The 21,043-nt window shown below is 38.2% G+C and overlaps 1 protein-coding gene across 1 annotated transcript in view; it reads left to right on the forward strand.

The window, feature by feature from the left end:
- Positions 1 to 20,715, forward strand: part of LOC307110182 (uncharacterized protein) — a gene marked incomplete at its 5' end in the record, with an annotated part of 131,446 nt that extends 110,731 nt beyond the window's left edge. Inside the window, one exon of the mRNA XM_079789189.1 lies at positions 19,664 to 20,715. Within this exon, the coding sequence (XP_079645315.1) occupies positions 19,664 to 19,889 (226 nt within the window). The 3' untranslated portion in view covers positions 19,890 to 20,715. The remainder of the gene's footprint in view (positions 1 to 19,663) is intronic.
- Between the last annotated feature and the right edge of the window lie 328 nt (positions 20,716 to 21,043).

Consider the following 21,043-nt stretch of genomic DNA (forward strand, 5'->3'; position numbering starts at 1 on the left):
TCGCCCTACTGGGCCTCTTTGGAGCAGAAAGAGTTTAGGCTCTTACTTATTCAACAAAAGGTTTTGTTCATACCCTTATAAGGCAATTCTAAATGAAAAGCCGAAGTTAAAAAGCAGCCATCCATTTCTTTCTCTCCTATTCTTAACTATCTCAATTCTTATCTTTAGCCTAGGGTCTCTTAACCCTTAACCTTTAGCTCCACCACATGGTTTTTAAAAAAGCACAAAAAAAATAGCTTAAAGAAACTCAGCCTCTTACCTTAAAGAGGTCCATAATTCCAAGAAAAACTCACCCACGTCCACCCAAGGCAAAGTGAGGAGACTGTAGGACATAATGGGTCCCTGCTGGTACCTAACACTGGTCCGGGTCTGCAAGGTGGCCCTGGATGGGCTTCTCCAGAATCTTGCCACACAATTCAAGTCACAATCCAAGTCATAGCACCATTATTTGTAGGCTGTAGGAATGGCACCAGGTGTTAGACTGGTGGGGTCAGACCTGACTTAGCTTCAGCAGCCTCAGTACTTGGGTTCTGGCTAGGAAAGAATTCAAAGCCAAGACTCAAGGTATAAGAGAATATTTATTTCTAAAATCACAGAGGTAGAACAAGTAATTCATAGAAGAAATGGGCTTAGGAAACAGTTATCAAGGCAAAGGAAGGGCCATTGGAGGTTAGAAGTGAGGATGGTAAAGGTGACGCATCTGGGGAAGGAAGAGAGGGAAAGAAAAGGTGTGGGTGTGCTCTCAGGAGGGAGAGCTGGCTGGATCCTTGCTGGGTCTTCTGTCCTAAGGGTTTTAAGGTGGAGGTTTTAGGGGCGGTCCCAGGCTAAGATCTCAATAGAATATTCAGTAGCTTTCCAGGTGTGTCCTTTGAAGAATCTATGTCTCCACTGATTGATTGGTCTTCACCAGGGCAGGGGGTCATTGTCCAATGCAGTTGGTCCTGAAGTCAGCCGTGGGGTCACTGGTCTGGTTTTGCTGCTTTTCTGAGCCTGGAGCTAAAATACAACTGAGGCCTTGATTTTATCTCTAGGGAGGAAAGGTCACCCTGGGGCGAGGTCTCACCCTACAATGACATTTGCTAGGCACCCAGGGCTTTCCATCCTGGTGACCTTCTATACCTGGCCCATTGTCCTTCCTCTGCTCATGTCCTAACTGCCCACAATACTACTCATTTTCCATAAAAGACTCCACCTTCTACCTTACAGGTAAAAGAGAAACTTATTCAGAAGTCCCTCAATTATATCAGCAAGCCTATACAGACTTCTTCTACATCCTCTTCACATACATTCTAATAGGAAGGAGGCAATATCAGCATCTCTCATGGAGGATCTATTTCTTTACGTTTGCTCTTAATCATGTATTCTTATCCTATCAAGGAAATTGCACTACTGAGTACTTCCTTTGTCCGTCAACTTCTCTCTCTATTCTGGTCTTTCACAGCAACATTTAAACATGTATCAGTCACTCTTATATCAATAACAAGCAAACTACTTCTCTTAACTTCCTCACCCCCTCCAGCAATTGAAATCTTTGAGTTTTCATCTATGCTGTTTCTATTCGCCTATTTGCTTTTTTTCTCACTTCCTCCTCAATCAATCCACTCTAATTTTACTACCTCCTACTTCTTAAAGGGAACTTATTTTCCAAGTTTGCAACAATTTTCTTGTGCTAACTGAACGTATACTTATTTGTTTTTATCTCACTTGACCTTAACTGAATTTAACATTGTTGGCCATTTCCTTCTTTTTGAACATTTTCTCCTGTTTTCTATGACACCTATGCTCTTAGTATTCTTCACTCCTTCTGGAACATTCTTTCTCAGTCCTACTTTTCCTCTCCACTTTCTTTGGTCATCCCTTAAAACATGTGGATTCTCCCCAGCAGTCTTTCCTAGTCCCTTCTGTCTTCTCACACTTTATGCTTGAATTACAAAAGAAGGCCAGCTCAACCCATCCTAAATGAAAATCTACCATCCTCCTCAGTGTTTCCTATCAACAAATAAAATCACCATGTACCAGACAACTCATGTCAGAATCTTAGTAAACACCAACAAATTCTAACCAATTTTTCCTTTAAGATATTCTCTATCCATTCACTAGTATATGCACCTGCAGTATTTGGTCATCTATGCACATTTACATCTGTGTCCCACTGAGAAGTCAGAATGAGTATAAATTTGATCATGTAACTTTCCTTCTTAAAATGCGTCAATGACTTATCATTTCCTCCTGGAATCATGTTCAAGATTTTTAACATGACTTATGAGACTGCACGTTCTTCCCCCTATTTTAAGGTGACCAGATGTCCCGCTTTTGGCAGGACAGTCCGATTTTTAACAATTTGTCCCACGTCCCGCAGCGTTTTTAAAAAGTCCCGATTTTTGGAAAGAATGCACCACAAGCTAGGGAACGGTGGGAGAATGGGAAGGGAATATACGGTTTTCGGCGACCATGTGGCTATTTAGCCAGGATATGAGTTTTATATTATTTTTGTTAATTTTATAATGTTAAACTTTAATAATAACAAATAATTGTTGAGAACTGATTATCGAGAACTGCTTATCAAAGTTCGCATTGTTGATCAGTTGTTAGAATTCGACCACCATTGTTTGGACTTAATGAACAATGACATTTTTTGGGATTGGCAATGACGAAAACATTTTGTAACTGTCTCTCAGGCGATACACATCATACTGTGTGCTAGTAAGCTAGTTAAGCAAGTGATGTCATTACAAATCAGCTATTCAGATAATTTAGGTAAGTAATTTATTTATTTATTTCATAAATACATAAATTTTCTTGAATTTAGCAGACAGTACTCGTATTATTTATATTTTATAGTGGCGGCAAAAAGTCTAGCGCCGGCCTTGAAAGTGACACTTACAACTTACGTTACTGCAAATTCAGAGGAAAAATAATACAAGTTAGTATTGTTATTATTTAGAAAGAAATATAGGATTAAAATAATTTTTAAAATATAGTTACTTTATAACAATCAAATTAATTTAATTTATAAACTAACAATAAAATATGTTCATGTAATTATGTACCTACTTACTGTGTTTTTAAGCAATATGCATATAATAATTTATAATATAATTTTAAATTATTTTTTTTAGATTTTTAACATAATGAGTAAGAAAAGAGGATGCAAATTCAATGATGATCTAAGAAGTGAATTTCCTTTTATTAAAAAAACCAAAAGCGATTACAATATAGACCAAATTTTTAATCAAGAAATCAAGACCCCCCCCCCCGGTCAATGGTGTCCCGCTTTACCAATGTTAAAATCTAGTCACCTTACCCTATTTGCCTCTTGCCTCTTCTCAATACAGTCTCCCCTTCAGTATTGCTGCACCAAGTAGAAAGCACCACGTTTGTATTTTGTCCTCAGATCTTCAAATAAATTTATCTGTGATATGATCTTCATCTCCTACCCCCCACTCCCCATTTCACCTTGATAACTAACTACCTCTTAACCTTCATGTCTCCTTTTGTTATCCAAGAAATGCATGGGTGTTCTTTCTCTGTTGCTAGTGGGAGTGGGTTCTTACAATGTCTTGTGAAAAGAATTTTCTAAGACTTGCATGGGAGAATGAGCAATTTTTATTTGCGTGAATTATATTTCTTGATTTCCAAATCCCATTTCCCTAACTCCAGGCCTGGAAGGAGCACAACTGGGGATTCAATAGAGCTAGAAGCAGAGCCAGCTTCCAAAGTTTCCGTACCATGGTGGAGCTTGGTCTGGCATAGCATCAGGCTAGTGGTAGTCCATTAGTCCATTGAATGTGGGGTCCACATGGCTGAGGGCCATGTGGGAAATGCAGGAGCATGAGAGTCTCACAGTCAGGAGTGTGAACCAAGAGGGCAAGAGAGTGAAGGAAGAGCAAGAGGCAAGCGAGAGAGCTCCTTTGTTTAGGACAGTGGTTGGCAAACTGCAGCTCGCGAGCCACTCTGTTGACTAATGAGTTTGCCGACCACTGGGTTAGGAGATTAAATAGATCTCAGATCTTCCTGTGCTTGCAGTGGCCACACCTACTCTAGCCAATGATCTGTTCCCGTGTGTGGCAGACAAGCACCTTCCCTATTTTACCAATACTTTACTGGAAATACGTCTATTCTTCTTTTGTCCAGTCCTTGCACCAGGTTCTGCAGGGAACAGACCTGGAGAGTGTTAAACTGTAGCTTCCTGCAAAACTGCCAAAAAATGGCATGCCTATAAAATTTGGCCTTCCCTTTGCTCCTTTCCTCTTATTAATAACCAGGTTTATTACAACAGTTTAATTCCCCCCTGAGAAAAAAATGAACCTCTTGCAATCTCACAAAGTTGAAATGGATGAAGATCTCTATCTTATTGTAATTGCTTCCTGCTTATCCCAAGGCATAGAAGTTCTCCCTGTCAGGCAGAGAAAGGGGAAACAAAAAGAAAAATGAACATTTATGACAAGGGATTCTGTAAAGTCCAGTTCAGTCTGGTGTCCCTGGGAGTTGACATGGGCAATGTCCAGGGGGATGAAGCATTGGTAGGCTGGCATCCATTTGTATTCTAGAAATGACAAACTTGATGAGAAGATTTAAAGTCATAACTCAAAATGAGGAGATTTATAACAACCAAAGGTCTAGTGAGAGGCAAAAACCCCATGTGACAAAGGGAAATATTAACTTACAGCGTCCCCAATTAGATCGGAAGAGTGGCTTTCCTGAAAACAGGTATGCCGCACCGGTCTGAAGCCCTTTTGTACACCATATGTAATTTAAATTAAGGGACATATGCTAAGATTTTTCCTGTAAGAAACTGTGGGCCTTTTCTCTCTGACCTGTTTGGGCAAAAAAGGGAAAGCAGTTTCAAGGGAAGCCGAAAGACCATCCATATTTCATTAACCCAAACATAAGTCCAAACTGTTGAGTCTCATTTCAGAAGATGGTGATGCAGATGGCTTTTAAAGTGAGGCCTACATTGTGTGAACAAGTCATCAGGTAAGCAAGGACGTAGGTGTACATTCTATGAAACAGAAGCAAACAAAACACCAAGACCTTTGTCCATTTCTCCTTTGTAAAATTACAGGAGGTTCCTTTTTTTTTTCCTCAGGGGGGAATGATACCATTGTAATGAACCCAGTTACTAAATAACTGTCAGTCATACCTTCAAACAGATCAATGACCAGAGTAGGCATGGCCACTGCAAATGCAGGAGATTTGAGATACTTAATCTCCTAAACAAAGGCGTTTATTTTCTTGCTTGCTTGTGCCCGACTCCTGGCTTGTGGGGCTCTCACGCTCTGCATTCTCCCACATGGCCCACAGCCATGTGGACCCCACACACAATGGACTACAAGTAGCCTAATGATAAACGGAACCCAGCTCCAACATGGAATGGAAACTCTGGACGCTGGCTTTGTTTCTAGCTCTGCTGCATCCCCAGCTGCACCTCTTCCAGGGCTGGATTAAGGGAAATGGGACTTTGGAAACTGGGGGATATAGTTCCACACAAATAAAGCTTTCTGCTGTTGTAGAAGACCAGAGAAAAACCAAGCAATGCTTTAGAGAAATGGAGGTACACAGTTTATTACGCCAGTGGACTCAGCGAAATAACTTCCCAAGTCTGAGCAAAGTAACATGCAGGGAGCTTCTCTTTTATACTTTTCTGGGGTCTTTGTCCCCCAAATATGGATTATACTTCTGGTCCTTTCATGGGCTTTTCAAAAAAGGCCCCAGGTGTTGGGGGTCTTGAGACCATATCTGATGGTCTGGCCTGGCGCCAGTGCTAATAACCCCCCCTCCGGGGCTGTGCACTGTTCATAGTTTATGGCCTCTGTGAAATGTGAGCATTTAGGTAACAGGTTCTGCAATACCAGTTTCTGGGAAAGAAGCAGTGACTTAATTATAGGTTATCAAGAATGCACACTGGGCATGCTGGCACAGATTCAGATTGCTAGCTCTCCCCCTCTTCCCCTCCCCCCAAATATCAGGGTTAGATTGGAATTAGCCTTTTAGCCTTCTCACTGCCACATTTCTTCTTCATGTGGGGGGCCTCTAAAAATTCTTATTCCAGCAGTACCCCAAGAACCCTACTCCCACTAGCAATGGAGAAAGACCTTGTATGCATTTCTCTGATAACACTTTTATAGGTTATAGGCTTAGGAATTTTTCCAGTGATGAGCCCTCCTTATCTCATCTACTTCCACCAGTCTAGATTAGGACCCTTTTTTATGTGCTCCTGTGGCATCTTCTCTTTTCTTTTATTAACATTCATTATGCTTATATTTATGTTTTTACAGCTTTATTGAGCATTTGCATAAATACACAGACTCTTAGATCTTATTGTTATAGGTAGGGAGAGCTCCATGTCTTCTGTAGCTAGTGGAAGTGGGCTTCTTGCAGTTATCCCAGATAAAGGATTTTCTCATACTCGCACAGGAGGATGAGATATTGTGGAAAGCTATATTTCTAAGGATTCAATCTCCTGAGTTTCCAAGGTCCCATTTTCCTTTGTCTCACCGTAAGAGAAGTGTAGCTGTGTCTTCAGCGGAGCTAAAATCAAAGTCATGGTCCAGAGTTTCTGCTCCATGTTAGGGCAGTGTCCAGTCCAGCATCAGGCTAGCTTACTTTTTTTCCCCACTGCAGTCTGTCAGTTCACTGCCTGTGGGGTCCATGTGGCCATGGGCCATACAGGTGAGTACAAGGAAGCATGAGCAAAACCAAAGGAACCAGAGAGTCAAGAGAGAGCTCCTTTGTTTGGGTGATTATGTATTCCCAAATTTTTGTGGCTTTGTAATGGCCCTGCCTACTCTAGCCAATCCATGGTTTCTCAGGCTTGACTGACAGACAGCAAGTACCTTCCCTGTGTTACCTCAGCTTCATCACACATGTGTCTATTCCCCTTTTGTTTGACCCCTTCCCCCTGTGATTCTGTAGGGAATGGGCCCGTGGTTCCCTGGGGAGTGTGAAATTGCAGCTTCCTGGTGTAGCTGGGCAAATCACATGCCTCCCTTGTGTACCTTTCCTGTTATGAATAACTAGTGAATTACAATGGTATCACCATGAACCTATTGGAGGTTTTCAACCTTTTCCTGTAGTAACCCAGTTCTCAAGGATTCCTTGCCAAGCTCCAAATGAATTTACAACCATTAGACAGCTTAGGTGTTTCCAGCAGTTGGCTATTATTTCAGTAATGCTCTGGGAAAACCCCTGCCCCCACCTTGAGCTGAGCTCTGAGTCAAAAAGAATAGCCACCACTCTGAACAGATTTCTCAGAGAGGTGAAACTTTGGACAAAATATTGATTGTACTTTGAAGATGGTAATTTTCATGGACCTCAATAAACAGTCAGATCTTTCCATTATCTGCAATGCTGTCAGCTTTTGGCTACTATGACACTGAACTTGGGAGGAAGAATGGATAGGAATGACCCCAAGTTAAAATGTCACAGACCCCAATGACTTACAGAAGGGTCAGGAGATTCTCTTGGATAGGCAATTTTCAGTTCACTCTGTGGCTTGAGTTAATTGCCAGAGTTCTGAATGGTTCATCTTAGTTGTTTTGCCTGTATTTCCATTGTTGTAAAGTAGTTGAGAAGTTCACTGAGGTCCTCATTCTGCCATTATGGAAGATGGTTTCCTTGTGTTTGTAATGCTTGTACATCTGATTAGATTCTAAGTTTCCTTCTCCCTTTCTCCCTAGTTTCCTTCCCCCGTCCTTCCGTTTGTCTGCCTGCCAGAAATATAGTGTTAACCTATGGCAGGTGCTAATTTAGGTGCTGGGAGCTTGATAATGAAGAAATCTGACCAGGTTCTTGGCCATTGTATTTTTAGCTGTTTTATTTCACTTAACATAATATTTTCCAGGTACATCCAGGCTGTCCCAAAAAGTGATAAAGGGAATGATTCAACAAGTAAATATAACCCTTGTAAACATATGTGCACCCAATATAGGAGCACCCACATACATAAAAAACTCTTGACAGACTTTAAAGGAGAGGTTGACAGCAATAGAGTCATAGTAGGGGACTTTAACACCCACTGACATCACTGGATAGATCTTCCAGACAAAAAATTAACAAGGAAACAGAGGCCTAAAATGACACACTAAATCAAATGGATCTAACCAATATTTACAGAACATTTCACCCCAATGCAACAGAATATACATTATTCTCAAGCGCAAATGGAACATTCTCAAATATAGACCACATGTTAAGGCACAAAACAAGTTTATAATTGACATTTTTTTCTTTTGATAGAATAAAATCATATCTTTTAAATCTGACATTTGTATTTTTCAACTTGTGTTCAGAGACATCTTTCTAGATTAGTAATTTTAAATTTAGGTCATTATTTTTAATTATGGCAAAAAAGTATTCAAATGAATGCATTGCAATTTACTCAGCCATACTCATTAAAAGACACTTAGTTGGTTTTCTGTTTTAATGTTGCTGTGAATGTCTTCTTACATAAACCTTTCTCCAAACCTTTGCATTATAGCAGAAGGTATCCGTAAGTCTCTGTTTTAAATTTTCATAACTAATTGGACCATTCACATACTTTGTAAGAACAAGGAATTAATCTGTTCTGTGAATGCGTCCACATCCTCAGTTATAAAAATGTGCTAAAGTATCTTTTCATTCTTTTTCATGTGGCTTTCTAATTTTGCCAGCATGATTTATTAAAGAGGATTTCTTTTTTTCATTGTATGTCCTTAGCTCTTTTGTCAAAAATCAATTTGCCCAGCCGAAACCGGTTTGGTTCAGTGGATAGAGCGTCGGCCTGCAGACTCAAGGGTCCCGGGTTCGATTCTGGTCAAGGGCATGTGCCTTGGTTGCGGGCACATCCCCAGTGGGGGGTGTGCAAGAGGCAGCTGATCGATGTTTCTCTCTCATCGATGTTTCTAACTCTCTATCCCTCTCTCTTCCTCTCTGTAAAAAATCAATAAAATATATTTAAAAAAAAATCAATTTGCCCATATATATGTGGCTTTATTTCTGGGCTCTCAATTCTGTTCCATTCGTCTGTATGTCTCCTTTTTTGCTAATACCATGCTGTTTTGATTATTTTTGCTTTGTAGTATAATTTGAAGTCAGGGAGTGTGATATGTCTGGCTTTGTTCTTTTATCTCAAGATTGCTTTGGTTATTCGGAGTCCATACAAATCTGATGATTTTTTGTTCTATTTATTTTAAAAATGTCATTGAGATTTTGATGGGGATTGAATTAAATCTGTATATTACTTTGAGTAATAAGGCCATTTAAACTGTTAATTAATTCTTCCAATTCATGAACATGGAATATCTTTCCATTTCACTAATTTTCTCCCCATACACAAAAATTAACTCTAAATATAAGACCTGAAATAATAAATTACATAGAAGAAAATAAATACTAAACTTATGAACCTTGGTCTTACAAAGGATTTTATAAATTTGACCCAAAGGCAAGGGAAGTAAAGGCAAAAATAAATAAATGGGACTATATTAAACTAAAAGGCTTCCATACAGCAAAGGAAACTGACAAGAAAACAAAAAGACAACCAGCCAAATAGGAGAAGATATATGCAAACAACAGCTCAGACAAGGGATTAATATCCAAAATATACAAAGAACTAATACAACTCAACACCAAAGAAACAAACAATCCAGTTAAAAAGTGGACAGAGGACCTGAAATGACATTTCTCCCAAGAAGATATACAAAGATGTTCAACTTCACCAGCTATTAAGGAAATGCAAATCAAAACTATGAGAAACCACCCTGGCTGATTTTCCTCAGTGGTTAGAGCATTGGCCCATGGACCAAAGAGTCATAGATTTGATTCTCAGTCAATGCATGCACCTTAGTTGCAGGTTCAATCCCCAGCCCCAGTCAGGGCCCATGTGGGAGGCAACCGATTGATGTGTCTCTCACATTGATGTTTCAGTGTTTCTCTCTTTCTCTCTCTCTCCTTCTCTTTCACTCTCTCTCTAAAAAATCAATGAAAAAAATATCCTCAGGTGAGGATTAACAAAAAACAACATCTGTTAGAAAGGCCATTATCAACAAGATGAGTACTAACAAGTGTTGGAGAGGTAGTGGTGAAAAAGGAGCCCTCATTCACTTCTGGTGAGAATGTAAACTGGTAGAACCACTATGGAAAACAGTATAGAGGCTCCTCAAAACATTAGGAATAGAGTTTCCATATGACCCAGCAAACCCTCTCCTACTCAAAAAACTCGAGAACATGTATTCACAAAGATATATGCACCGTATGTTCATTGAAGCATTATTTATGGTGGCCAAGACGTGGAACACCCGAAGTGTCCTTCCATATATAATTGGATAAAAAACATGTGGTACATATATAATGGAATACTACTCATCCATAAGAAAAGATGAAATACTGTCATTTGTGACAACATGGATAAATCTTGAGAATATCATGCTAAGTGAAATGTCAGACAGAAGAAGTTAAAAAATATATGATTTCACTCATATGTGGGATATAAAACTGAAAGCAACAAATGAACAAACAAGAAAAACGAACAAACAGAAACTCATAGACAAAAACAACAAAATAGTGGTTACAAGAGGCAAGGGTTGGGGGAAGCAGTAAATGGTAAAGAGGGTTAAATAAACGGTGACAGAAGAAGATTTGATTTGGGGTGGTGGGCACACAATGCAATATACAGATGATGTATCATAGAATTGAATGCTTGAAACCTATATAATCTTATTAACCAATGTCACCCCAATGAATTTAATTAAAAAAAACAAAGACACAAATGTGTTTCTTAAGCATATTTGTGGAAATTGTGGTTTTCTAGGGTTTTTGTTGTTGTTCTTGTTGATGATATTGTTTGGTTAGTTGGTTGATTGCTTTCTGACTTCTAATCTCACCATGAAATTAGGGCCAAGTTTCATATGTGAACCAAGCTGAGGGCACTGCCAATATTTCCAGCATTCTTTGTAAGAAAATATTCCTGAGAACATGAAGTAAAAAATGAATCCCAGGAAAACATCTACTTCCTATATTTATTATGTTAAACATAAAAATTTCAAGCTGTGGCTGATATAATTTATTGTATTAATTTCTATACCATTGATACAAGCAGGCCATGTCACCAAAGACCATGTTACCATAGCTGCCCAATATAAACTAGATATTATCTCATCCATGAAGTCATAAAATTAAATAGGCATAGCAGAGTCCATTCTCAATGGAGAGTAGAATATGTGAGTTTAGGATTGAACATTGCCTGATTACACAAATAAATTAGATGTACAGGTGACTGAAAATACAATGACATCTACAACTATGGAGTTATCACCACTTCTTCAAACAGCACCTATCACTTCATGGGATATTTCTTATTAATTCATAAAAGAGGAAATTTTTGGTCCAAGATTACAGATGCTTCAGTACTATATCTCTGGATCAGTCCAAGTGAACTGCTATGACATCATAGCCTTCCTCACAGGAACTTAAAAAGAGATTAGGGAAGTCCTTTCAGTGAGCAGAACTTCCTCTTCTCAGTTTTTCCAATGTATTGCCAGAGATATGGAGATACATACAATCTATGACAAGAGTTTAATAGGGACTATGAAGATGAATTTGGAGTATTAGTGACAGAGAGGCCTGTCTGAGGGAGAAGTATGTGGATGGACCTCTCAGAATAGGAAGGTGTAAGAATAATCGGCCTGTGTGAATGAATGCCGTAGAAGACCACCTGCTACAGGAGTCTTTTGATAATAAGGTAGACAAGATGACTCCATCTTGTAGATGTCAGTAAGTCTCTTGTCACCCTGTGCTTGCTCAAGGGACTCATAAGCAAAGTGGCCATGATGGAAGGAAGATATGGTAATATACAGACTTTTCAATAACCACTTCTATATACAAAAGTTTCTTTGGCTACTAGTCACCAATATGTTAAAAGCAGAGGCAAACACTAAGCCCCTGATATGGCACTATATTGTCATGCTGTCCACGATGGAACCTGCCAGCCGCTTGGGGTAAGGTTAATTATATTGGAACCCTTCTATGATGGAGGGGTAAATGATGAATCTCTTTGGCACTAACCTCGATGTGAATCTCTCTTCTTGGCCCCCAATGCTCCTGCCAGTACTACTACCCATGAGCTTATTCAATGCCAGAGTACTCAATTTAATATTGCTTCTGACAACAATGCTCATTGTATAGTAAAATCAATGGAATTGGCTTGCACCCACTACCATGAGCCCTATTGTTGACCTTACAGAGTGGCATATTGTGGACTCAGTTAAGGCACAATGACAGAGATGGCTCTTGGTGAAGTTGGGTTGCTTGGGATCAGCAATCAATATCTGATATTGTTCCACTAACAGCCAGAATAATTGAGTGTGGGTATCAAGAAGTTGAAATAGGGGTCATTAGCTTCCCATCTCCACAACTTTGTGCTCTGCTGGTTTAAAAGTCTTAGTAAATAAGAGGGGGGAAAGCTTCCATTAGGGATACAGTACCATCACCTGATCATTAGAGGCTTCTTATTTTCACAAACCAACAAGGAAGATCTATATCTGGAACCCAGGGGATTCTCTTGGAGTACCCCTTACCACCTTTATATGTAAAGCAATAAAGGCAAGAACTCTGCTCAGCTGAGGGCAGGGGGACTATTCAATGTATAACAGAAGAAGAAAGTTGGAAATATAAGGTCTGTTTTCCTTATAGTTACAGAAATGAGGCCTGTGGCTTAAATGCATATTTTCTTCCTTGCTTGTGACATATCCATTTCTGTTACTCAGCAATGTGTTTTTCCCTCTCTTACTATTATATAGAGTGATGCTATAATTAATTTTGTAATTAAGGGTATAGATTATAGAATATCCAGAACAAATTGTGATCAAACTAGGAGAGGAATTAGCATCACTCGGGGATTAATATAGAGACAATGGGACTTCTGGTGGGGGAGCATTTGGGAGAAGCTGTGAAAGCATGTTCTTTGATATAAGGGACAAAATCGTGATGTTGGAAGTTTAAATAAGGGCAGGAGGCTGTGTACAGAGACTGAATAACCATGAGGATGGACAGTACTGAATATTATGTGTTGGTTTTCAAGCCCTTTCTCCCTCTCGTCTGTACTGCCAGCTGGGTTCCATGAAGGTTAGAAGAAGAAAAGAAATAGATTCTATTTTGTTCTCTGCTTTTGACAGCACTGTATTTAGTAGTATGGATACCTGGATTTCTGCTCAGTGTCAGAAGGGTTCCAGAAACAGAGTTTATGTCAGTTCCATCAGTAAGATCAGGAGTGTGGGCTTCTGAGTGCTGGGTAACACATTTTCTCATGTTCTCCCTTTTCCTCCTTTAGCGGAAAGCTCAACTCTGGCTAAACCCTTCTATGCACCTAATTCCTGATTAAATGTTGCAGATTATATGACTAAAAAATAAATAACCATGGCTTCCTTTAAATGTATGTTCTCAAATGGGCACTTAATATTGCTTCATAATTTTACTACATTTTCCTAACATATTTGTTTTCCATGTTTCTAAAATGACTATTTCACAGTTTCTTGTCTCACTTTAGACTTCCCACACCTCTTCTGCCCCATCATATTCAGCTGATGATCTTCCATTCCTCAAGGGTCGGCAAAGTAGGTTTACAGTTGTTCACAGTAGGTTATGATCATTACAATAGCTTTGTTAACTCAAAAGAAAGTCACAATGCAACTGTAAACCTACTCTTGCTCAACCTACATTTTGTAGAGAAATCGAAGCAACCCAACTGTACTCCATCCTCCCACTACTGATATCCCTGCGTCTGTATCAATGCTGTAGACATTCCCTCTTCTTACAGTAGAGTGTCACTGCTCCTACCAAAGTCAGTTCTTCACTTGTACTCTGGATTCCATCTCCTCTAATCGTCCTCAGGCCTTTATTCCAGCCATCATCCTTCCTTGTTCCTCTCTCGACTGAATAGAACACAGAAACGATCTAGTGTCTCCTCTCTTGATCTTATATTTACCTTCAGCTATTTTTTTCTCCATTTTATTTTTTTGGCAGAGCTTTTTTTAAAATAGTGCCTGTGGTCATTGTTTTACTTCCTCCTTGAGACCTCTACAACCTATTCTGATTGGGGTTTCATCCTCTCTATTCAATTTGAAATGCTCTTGTAAAGGCCATGGACTAGTAGTAGAAGGAATAAGCAAATTCCATCTGACAAACCTATTAGTTACTCCCCATTCTCATCTAATTCATTCTCTCAACATCCTCAACACTTTCTTAACTTTTTTTCATTGGTCTCAATGGCAGTCCACAGTTCGGATGTTTGTTTTTTGTTTGGTTATTTGTTTTTTGTTACCTCACTGGTTGTTCTTGATTCCACTTTGCTTGAGTTGTAGTACTCTATGAATATTTATATGGTCCCTTCTTTATATATGCTCTTCCTAGGTTATCTCTTCTTGTATTGTGGCTTTTATTTTCATTTATATTTATACTCGTATAGTTTTGTCTCTAGCGTAGACCTCTTCCCTGAACTCCAGCCTTATATATCCAGCTGCCTACTTGATGAAATCCAATGCCAATAGGTGCCTCAAACTTATCACAGCCAATATGAAACTCTTGATTGCCACCACACTCCAAGTCCATTGTTGTTGAAATCCTTATCATTCTAGTAATAGCACTGCTATCTATCTAAATGCTCAAATCCAAAATCTAAGTTCCTCTTGTCATCTGTCATCATTGTTGATTTCTCCCTTCTTCTCACTGCAAAATGATCTAGCTTATTACCAAGTATTATTATATTACCAGGATGAATCTTGAATCCATTGATTTCTCTCCATCTCTACTCTTCCAAGACACCACCATCTCTGACTTGAACTACTTTATCAATCTCATCACTGATATTTCTGCTTTCAATCCTGTCTGCCAACAATCCATTCAACTCATAGGAGCAAGGAAGGATCTTTAAGTGAAATGTAAAACAGATTAGGCCATTTAAAACCTTCCAATGGATTTTTCATTGCGGTAGAATAACATTTACACCTTATGAGGCACATAATGATAAAATTCACAATCTACAAAGTACAATACATTCTGGCTCCTGAATTGATCTCTGGTTCATCTTTTCTGAATCTTTTCCTTACTCACTACCTTAAGGTATGTTAGCCTTTCTTTCTTGTTTGTTTCTTTAACCACTTTAATGAGGTATTATGTTGTATTCTTATCAATAATAATAATAATGTGGACAGAAGGAAACTTTTAGAGGTGATGGATATGTTTATGACAGAGTGTGGTGACAGTTTCATGGATTTATACTTATTTCCAAACGCATCAAGTTGTACACAGTAAATATGATAACCTTTCTAACCCTAAAACAGGCCAAATGACTACTTAGTTACATCCTAGGTACTCATTGTTCTCCCTTCTCAAACTCTTTCCTCAGATCTCTTCAGTGCTATTGCCCTTTGTCATTTAGATCTCATTTAAATTGCATCCAAAAGGAGGCCTTCCTTGAATAAACAACCTAAAGCAGTCTGATGCCCAGTTGCTCTCTTAAAGTTTGTGCTCAACTGGAGGGAAACAGACAATGAACAAAAAACTTGAGGTAGGTTCTTATGTCATGTGGTAAAAGTGGTGCTAGAAAGGCATTTCATTAGAAATAGTTAATATATTAGTTCAGTCAAATGTATCAGTGTGACTTTACTTCTCTGATTCTTTCCAAAGGGACACTGTCTGAAAAGAGTTTAGATGGTGAGAGGAGGGGAGGGAGAGCATAATGCACTAAGAGTCTTTGCTTTAGCAGAGATGCAGCACCAGGTGGAAAGCAGATGCCAGAAGGAGAAGTTAGAGGATTCTTAGTAAAGCTGTGGTTATTGCAGAGTTTTCACCATGCTGGCCTTTCTACAGTATTGTTGCATTTACCTGCTACAGGTGGTGACTGGGTCATAATGACATTAATCTGTGAACAGGCGTTTTCAGAGTTGACTAGCCTGACCTGTTGCTTCAATGTCATACAAGCAGCACTCATAATACCTACTTTAGCTACAAAAATGACACCTGGCCCACTCCAACCCACCTCTCCTTCCCAAAGACTTTCCCAGGAGCCTGTTCATTGAGTAGGTCTGAGATGTCATCCTGCCAGCATTACCCAGTTGAAGTACAATACAATGAGTGCTACAATGTAATGTAATAGAAATTCCTAATAAATGTTTTCTTCTCAAATTTACTCTATCATGTTGGATTTAGAGTGTAATAGATTGTAAAAACCCACTTTTATTACCCCACAGCAGGTCAAGATGATTAAATGGGAATGAATTAAAGAGCCAGTATGACCTGAGCAGTATCTAATCAGTGGCTTTGCACTATAGAGATCAGAAGGTTATTATGCCAAGAGCACATTTACTAGTTTGAGAGGACAGAGTGATGGTTTCATTGTATTCACTCATTTATTTAAAGCACATAAAATATTTTATAACATTAAGATTTTGACATTTAACTTCCAGCCTGGGGGAAAAAAAAGGAATGGGTTGTCCTGCATTTTTTGTATGGACTTAGGGTTTTGGTTGAATATTTGTCAGGTTACGTTTAATCAGTGGAAGTATACCTTCAGGTTATAGCATTATAGAGATACACTGTTATATTCACAATTATTAAAAACAATAATCATTTAACAAATGTTATAACATTTACTAAAAAATTAGGGAATCAGATGACATAAAATGCTCAAAGAAACAAGTATAAATATTTTGTGTTTATGTGTATGCATTTTTTCTAGTATTATATATATATATAATATTTTAATCTAATGTAGGATTACATCATGAATATTGTTCTGGATGTTTAGTTATAAAAATGGTGACCTTGGACAAAGGGGATTTCTGCAGCTGAGGCTGACCCTGAAGCCAATTTCTATTTAAAATTTGATTTTTTAAATTCTTTTGATTTTTAAGTATTTCACTAAACTATGATTTATCTTGATTACTCTGTGTGTGTGTCCCTTTAAATTTTGCACCTCAGGCAAGTGCTGCACTTGCCTGATTTACCTCACTGTAACCCTGGCCCTGTCAGCTGGGAAGCTGTCTGATAACTCAATGCCTGCAGCTAGGCAGAAAGTACTGGACTTCCCTTAAGAGGGTGCTGGACAATCATCTTGATTTCTACCATACAAGTGACATTTCCAATTGTAGATTCTTTCTCATCTTGCATCACTAAGTATGATGTGAAATAGAGCCTAGACAACCTGTGGGGTGAGAAATAAACCTTTATTGTTTTTAGACAGATCTTGGGGACTGTTTATTATCAAGGTCAACTTGACCTATGCAGAAGTTTGTACTCAGAGTTGGATGCCTAACAGCAACCTAAAATATAGAAAGCAACTGGCATCAGCTAAATGATGAGACTGTGGGCAGTGAGAAAATAGCTATCAGAGGCTGGAAAGATGGCAGTTCATTTTGTGCTATGGCAAAACATTCAATGAAAACAATGCCTTTGGTTTCTTGGAATAAGGATCTTTTACTCAACAAAATTTTTGCTATAAAAGAGATCAGAAAAAAAGATTTTTGTGTGGTGTGTGTTGGTTGTTATGTCTGTCTTTAGTAAGTTATTAAAAGAAATAGCAGCACAATTTGCAATAACTAAGATCTGAAAACAGCCCAAGTGCTCATCAGTAGATGAGTGGATAAAAAAGCTGTGGTCATTTACACAATGGAATACTGGGCAGCTGTAAAAAAAAAAAAAAGAAAAAAAGAAGGATCTCTTACCCTTTGAGACAGCATGGAGGGATCTGAAGAGTATTATGCTAAGCGAAATAAGCCAGTCAGAGAAAGACAAGTATCACATGATCTCACTCACATGTGGAATCTAATGAACAAACTGATGAACGAAGTGGATCCAGAGACATTGAAGCATGGAATAGATTGAAGAATCTCAGAGGGAAGGCTGGGTGGGTGGGTGGATGGGTGAGGAGAGATTAACCAAAGAACTTGTATCCATATATGCAGAGCCCATGGATACAGACAATAGTATGGTGAAGGCCTAGGTAGGGACGGGGGGTAGAAAAAAGAGGGACATCTGTAATATTTTCAACAATAAAGATAAATTTAAAAAAGAAAGAAGTTCTCAGAGACCAATTTACAAGCAGGAATAAATAGAGAGAGCCCATAGTTCCTGGATTCAGGAAATTAGAAGAGGCAACTGTTATTTAATCTCAAACACTAAAAGACAAAATTGAGCAAAGCTTGGATTAACAAAGTCTGATTAAAACATGGCCTTTCAGCAAGGGTCAAATTAACAATATAGTCCACATACACATCATTAAGGTAACGTAAAGCATAACTGTGTGGAATCTCATAAATTACACACTTCTAGGCTAATATTTACTTTATCTCAGCACTTCAAAGAAATGATTCTATTTTTGGCTTCTATTATTGCTATTGAAAAAGAAAGTCTAATTAGCTTTTAGATTTGTACTTTGTATGCGTTTATGATCATTATGTCTTAATTGCTCTGAAATTTGATTTTAGTGTGTCTAGGCATGGTTTTATATATATATGTATCCTTCTTCATCAGTTTTGTGCCAGTGAATTTATTCTCAGCCATTATCTCTTCCCAACCTTACCTTTTTCTCATTCTTTGTTTTTGTCCCTTCTGGAAATGCAATTGGAATGTGTTAGACCTTATTCTGTCTTTTAGGTTGCTATGGCTCTTTCATATTTTTTATCTTTTTATATCTGTGGGCTGCATCTGAGTAACAGTTTTTTAGATCTATTTTCCAGTTAAATCATTTTCCATTGGTTATCCTACAAACAACTGAGGTTTAAATTCCATTAATTATCTTTTTATTTCTGGAAGATATCTTGGTACATTGACAAATATGCCTGGTATTTTTGACAGCACATTATTTCTTGCTCATTTTTTTTGGGGGGGGGGGGTATTCTAGCTTTTATTTCTTTAAATTAATTAAATATCTATACTAATAAAAGCTTATGTGGTCATCCTGCCCTCATGCCATGATGCCTTCATGCCATAACAATCCATCACTAGGAGACTGCGTGCGCGTGCGCAGTGTGAGGTCGGGTCCTGGCAGCTCAGCTCGGAGCCACGGGGGCAGGACCCCTGGCTGTGGCCTACCTCTTTGGGGCAATCCATCAAGGAGCCCCAAATGGGTGGGCAGGGCCTACCTCTTTGGGGAGATTGATTGCGGGGCTCCTGCACTGTGAGAGGGCACAGGCCAGGCTGGGGAACCCCCACTGCTGCCCCCGAGTGCACAAATTTCGTGCACCGGGCCTCTAGTAGTTTTATATGCTTCATCCAAAAATCTCAATAGCTAAAGTCTTGAGAGTTCTAAATTTCTTGTTTTTTATTTCTGCTGCCTCTTTGTTGGTGAATTACTTATTTGTGTATTTGGTAAATTTTTATTGCAAGATCATAATTATTTGAACTTGACCTTGGAGACTCTTGAGGAACTTGGATGAAGATTCTTTAATCTAGAGAGGGTTTGATTTGGTTCTGCCAGAGGCATGGGGGGGACTATCAAACTGGGACAACATAAGTTTAATTTCTCATAATGAAAATTTCCTGACTCTTTCTGAAGTTTAATTTTTATATAATTTATGTTACAATAATTTCAAGATTACATAAAGGTTGCAACATCTATATCTTTCACCGAGATTTTCTGAATTCTTAACATTTTGCCACAGTTATTCTCTATCTTATTAATCTTTTTCAGAACCATTCAAGAACAAGCTTCAGACATGCTGTGCCATCACCCACAATTCTCCAGTGTATATTTCCTAAGAACAAGGATGCTCTGCAGTGTTACCATCATTCAACTATTCATAAAGGAAATAACCATCGATGCAGCAATACTATCTAATCCTCAGATTCCCCCAGAATTTTCCTCCCCTGTATCAATCACCTTTTTTCTTTCTGGTCCAGGATCTATTTCAATATAAAACATTACATTTACCTTTATTTTATTTCATCCTGGAACAATTCTTCAGTCTTTCCCTTTTATGAGTTTGAAAGATTTTTTTTTCTAATTTCTACCCATTGTTTACATTTCTGCCTATTCTTTCACATAGAATAATTAAAATCTTCATTTACTCATAGAATAATCTTTTACTTCCTTAAATCCTTTCTCCAGGCTAAATCTTCTTAATTGTTTTAATTGCATAAAATATATTATAGTTTCTAGTTTTATTCTCTGTCTTTTAAAATATAATTCCAGTTGTTCAAAAATACTCTGGACAAGGCTTCTGATTAGGATAAGCAAAGCCAATTTTGTAAATTAGACATATATTTACACCAAAATTTTGGAGAATTTTTGGCATGAGAGACCAAACATATGATTATAGGAGGATTGCTAGCACAATGTTGTGTGTTTGCCATAGTAGTTGGTTTTGTCTTTTTCAGTCCCATCTCAAGACACATCAAGAAGAAAACTTTGGAGACAATAAACAGATCAGTGGTTCCCATCTCTCTTAGGTGATTGTGTGTCAATGCAGGTTCATCGCTGTAACAAATGTACCACTCTGGGAAGGAATGTTGATAGTGGGGTAAGCTATGCATGTGTGGGGGCAGGGAGTATATGGGAAGTCTCTGTACTTTCTCTCACTTTTGCTTTAAATCTAAAACTGCTCTAAAAATAAAATACATTTAAAAATAAAAAAGAAGGTATTGATATTAGTTGGATTAGGGTGCTGGGATATCAAGGACTTCTTCCAATATTCATTTTAGTTTATATCTTACATATTTTACAGAATTATAATTATACAGGGTGGGGCAAAAGTAGGCTTACAGTTGTTCATATGGGAAATACAATAATTAATAAATAATAATGCAAGGATAAACTCTTTTTTGCATATTCACAACAGTAAACCTATTTTTGCCCCACCCTGCAGTGTGTATTCCAAGTTAATCTGTTCTTTTCCCTTAACATTATTTTATAAATCTTTGCTCAGTTGCTATAAGGTGCTCATAAGGACAACTTTCATAACATTCCATAAAACTGAATTGCCATAATTTACCTAATACCTGTATAGTTGTGCATAATTTTATAACTGTATACCAATATAGATAACCAATGGGATACTTTTATCTCATTAAA

The sequence above is a fragment of the Cnephaeus nilssonii genome (assembly GCF_951640355.1).
Source record: "Cnephaeus nilssonii genome assembly, chromosome: 13".
NCBI classification, from domain to species: Eukaryota; Metazoa; Chordata; class Mammalia; order Chiroptera; family Vespertilionidae; genus Cnephaeus; species Cnephaeus nilssonii.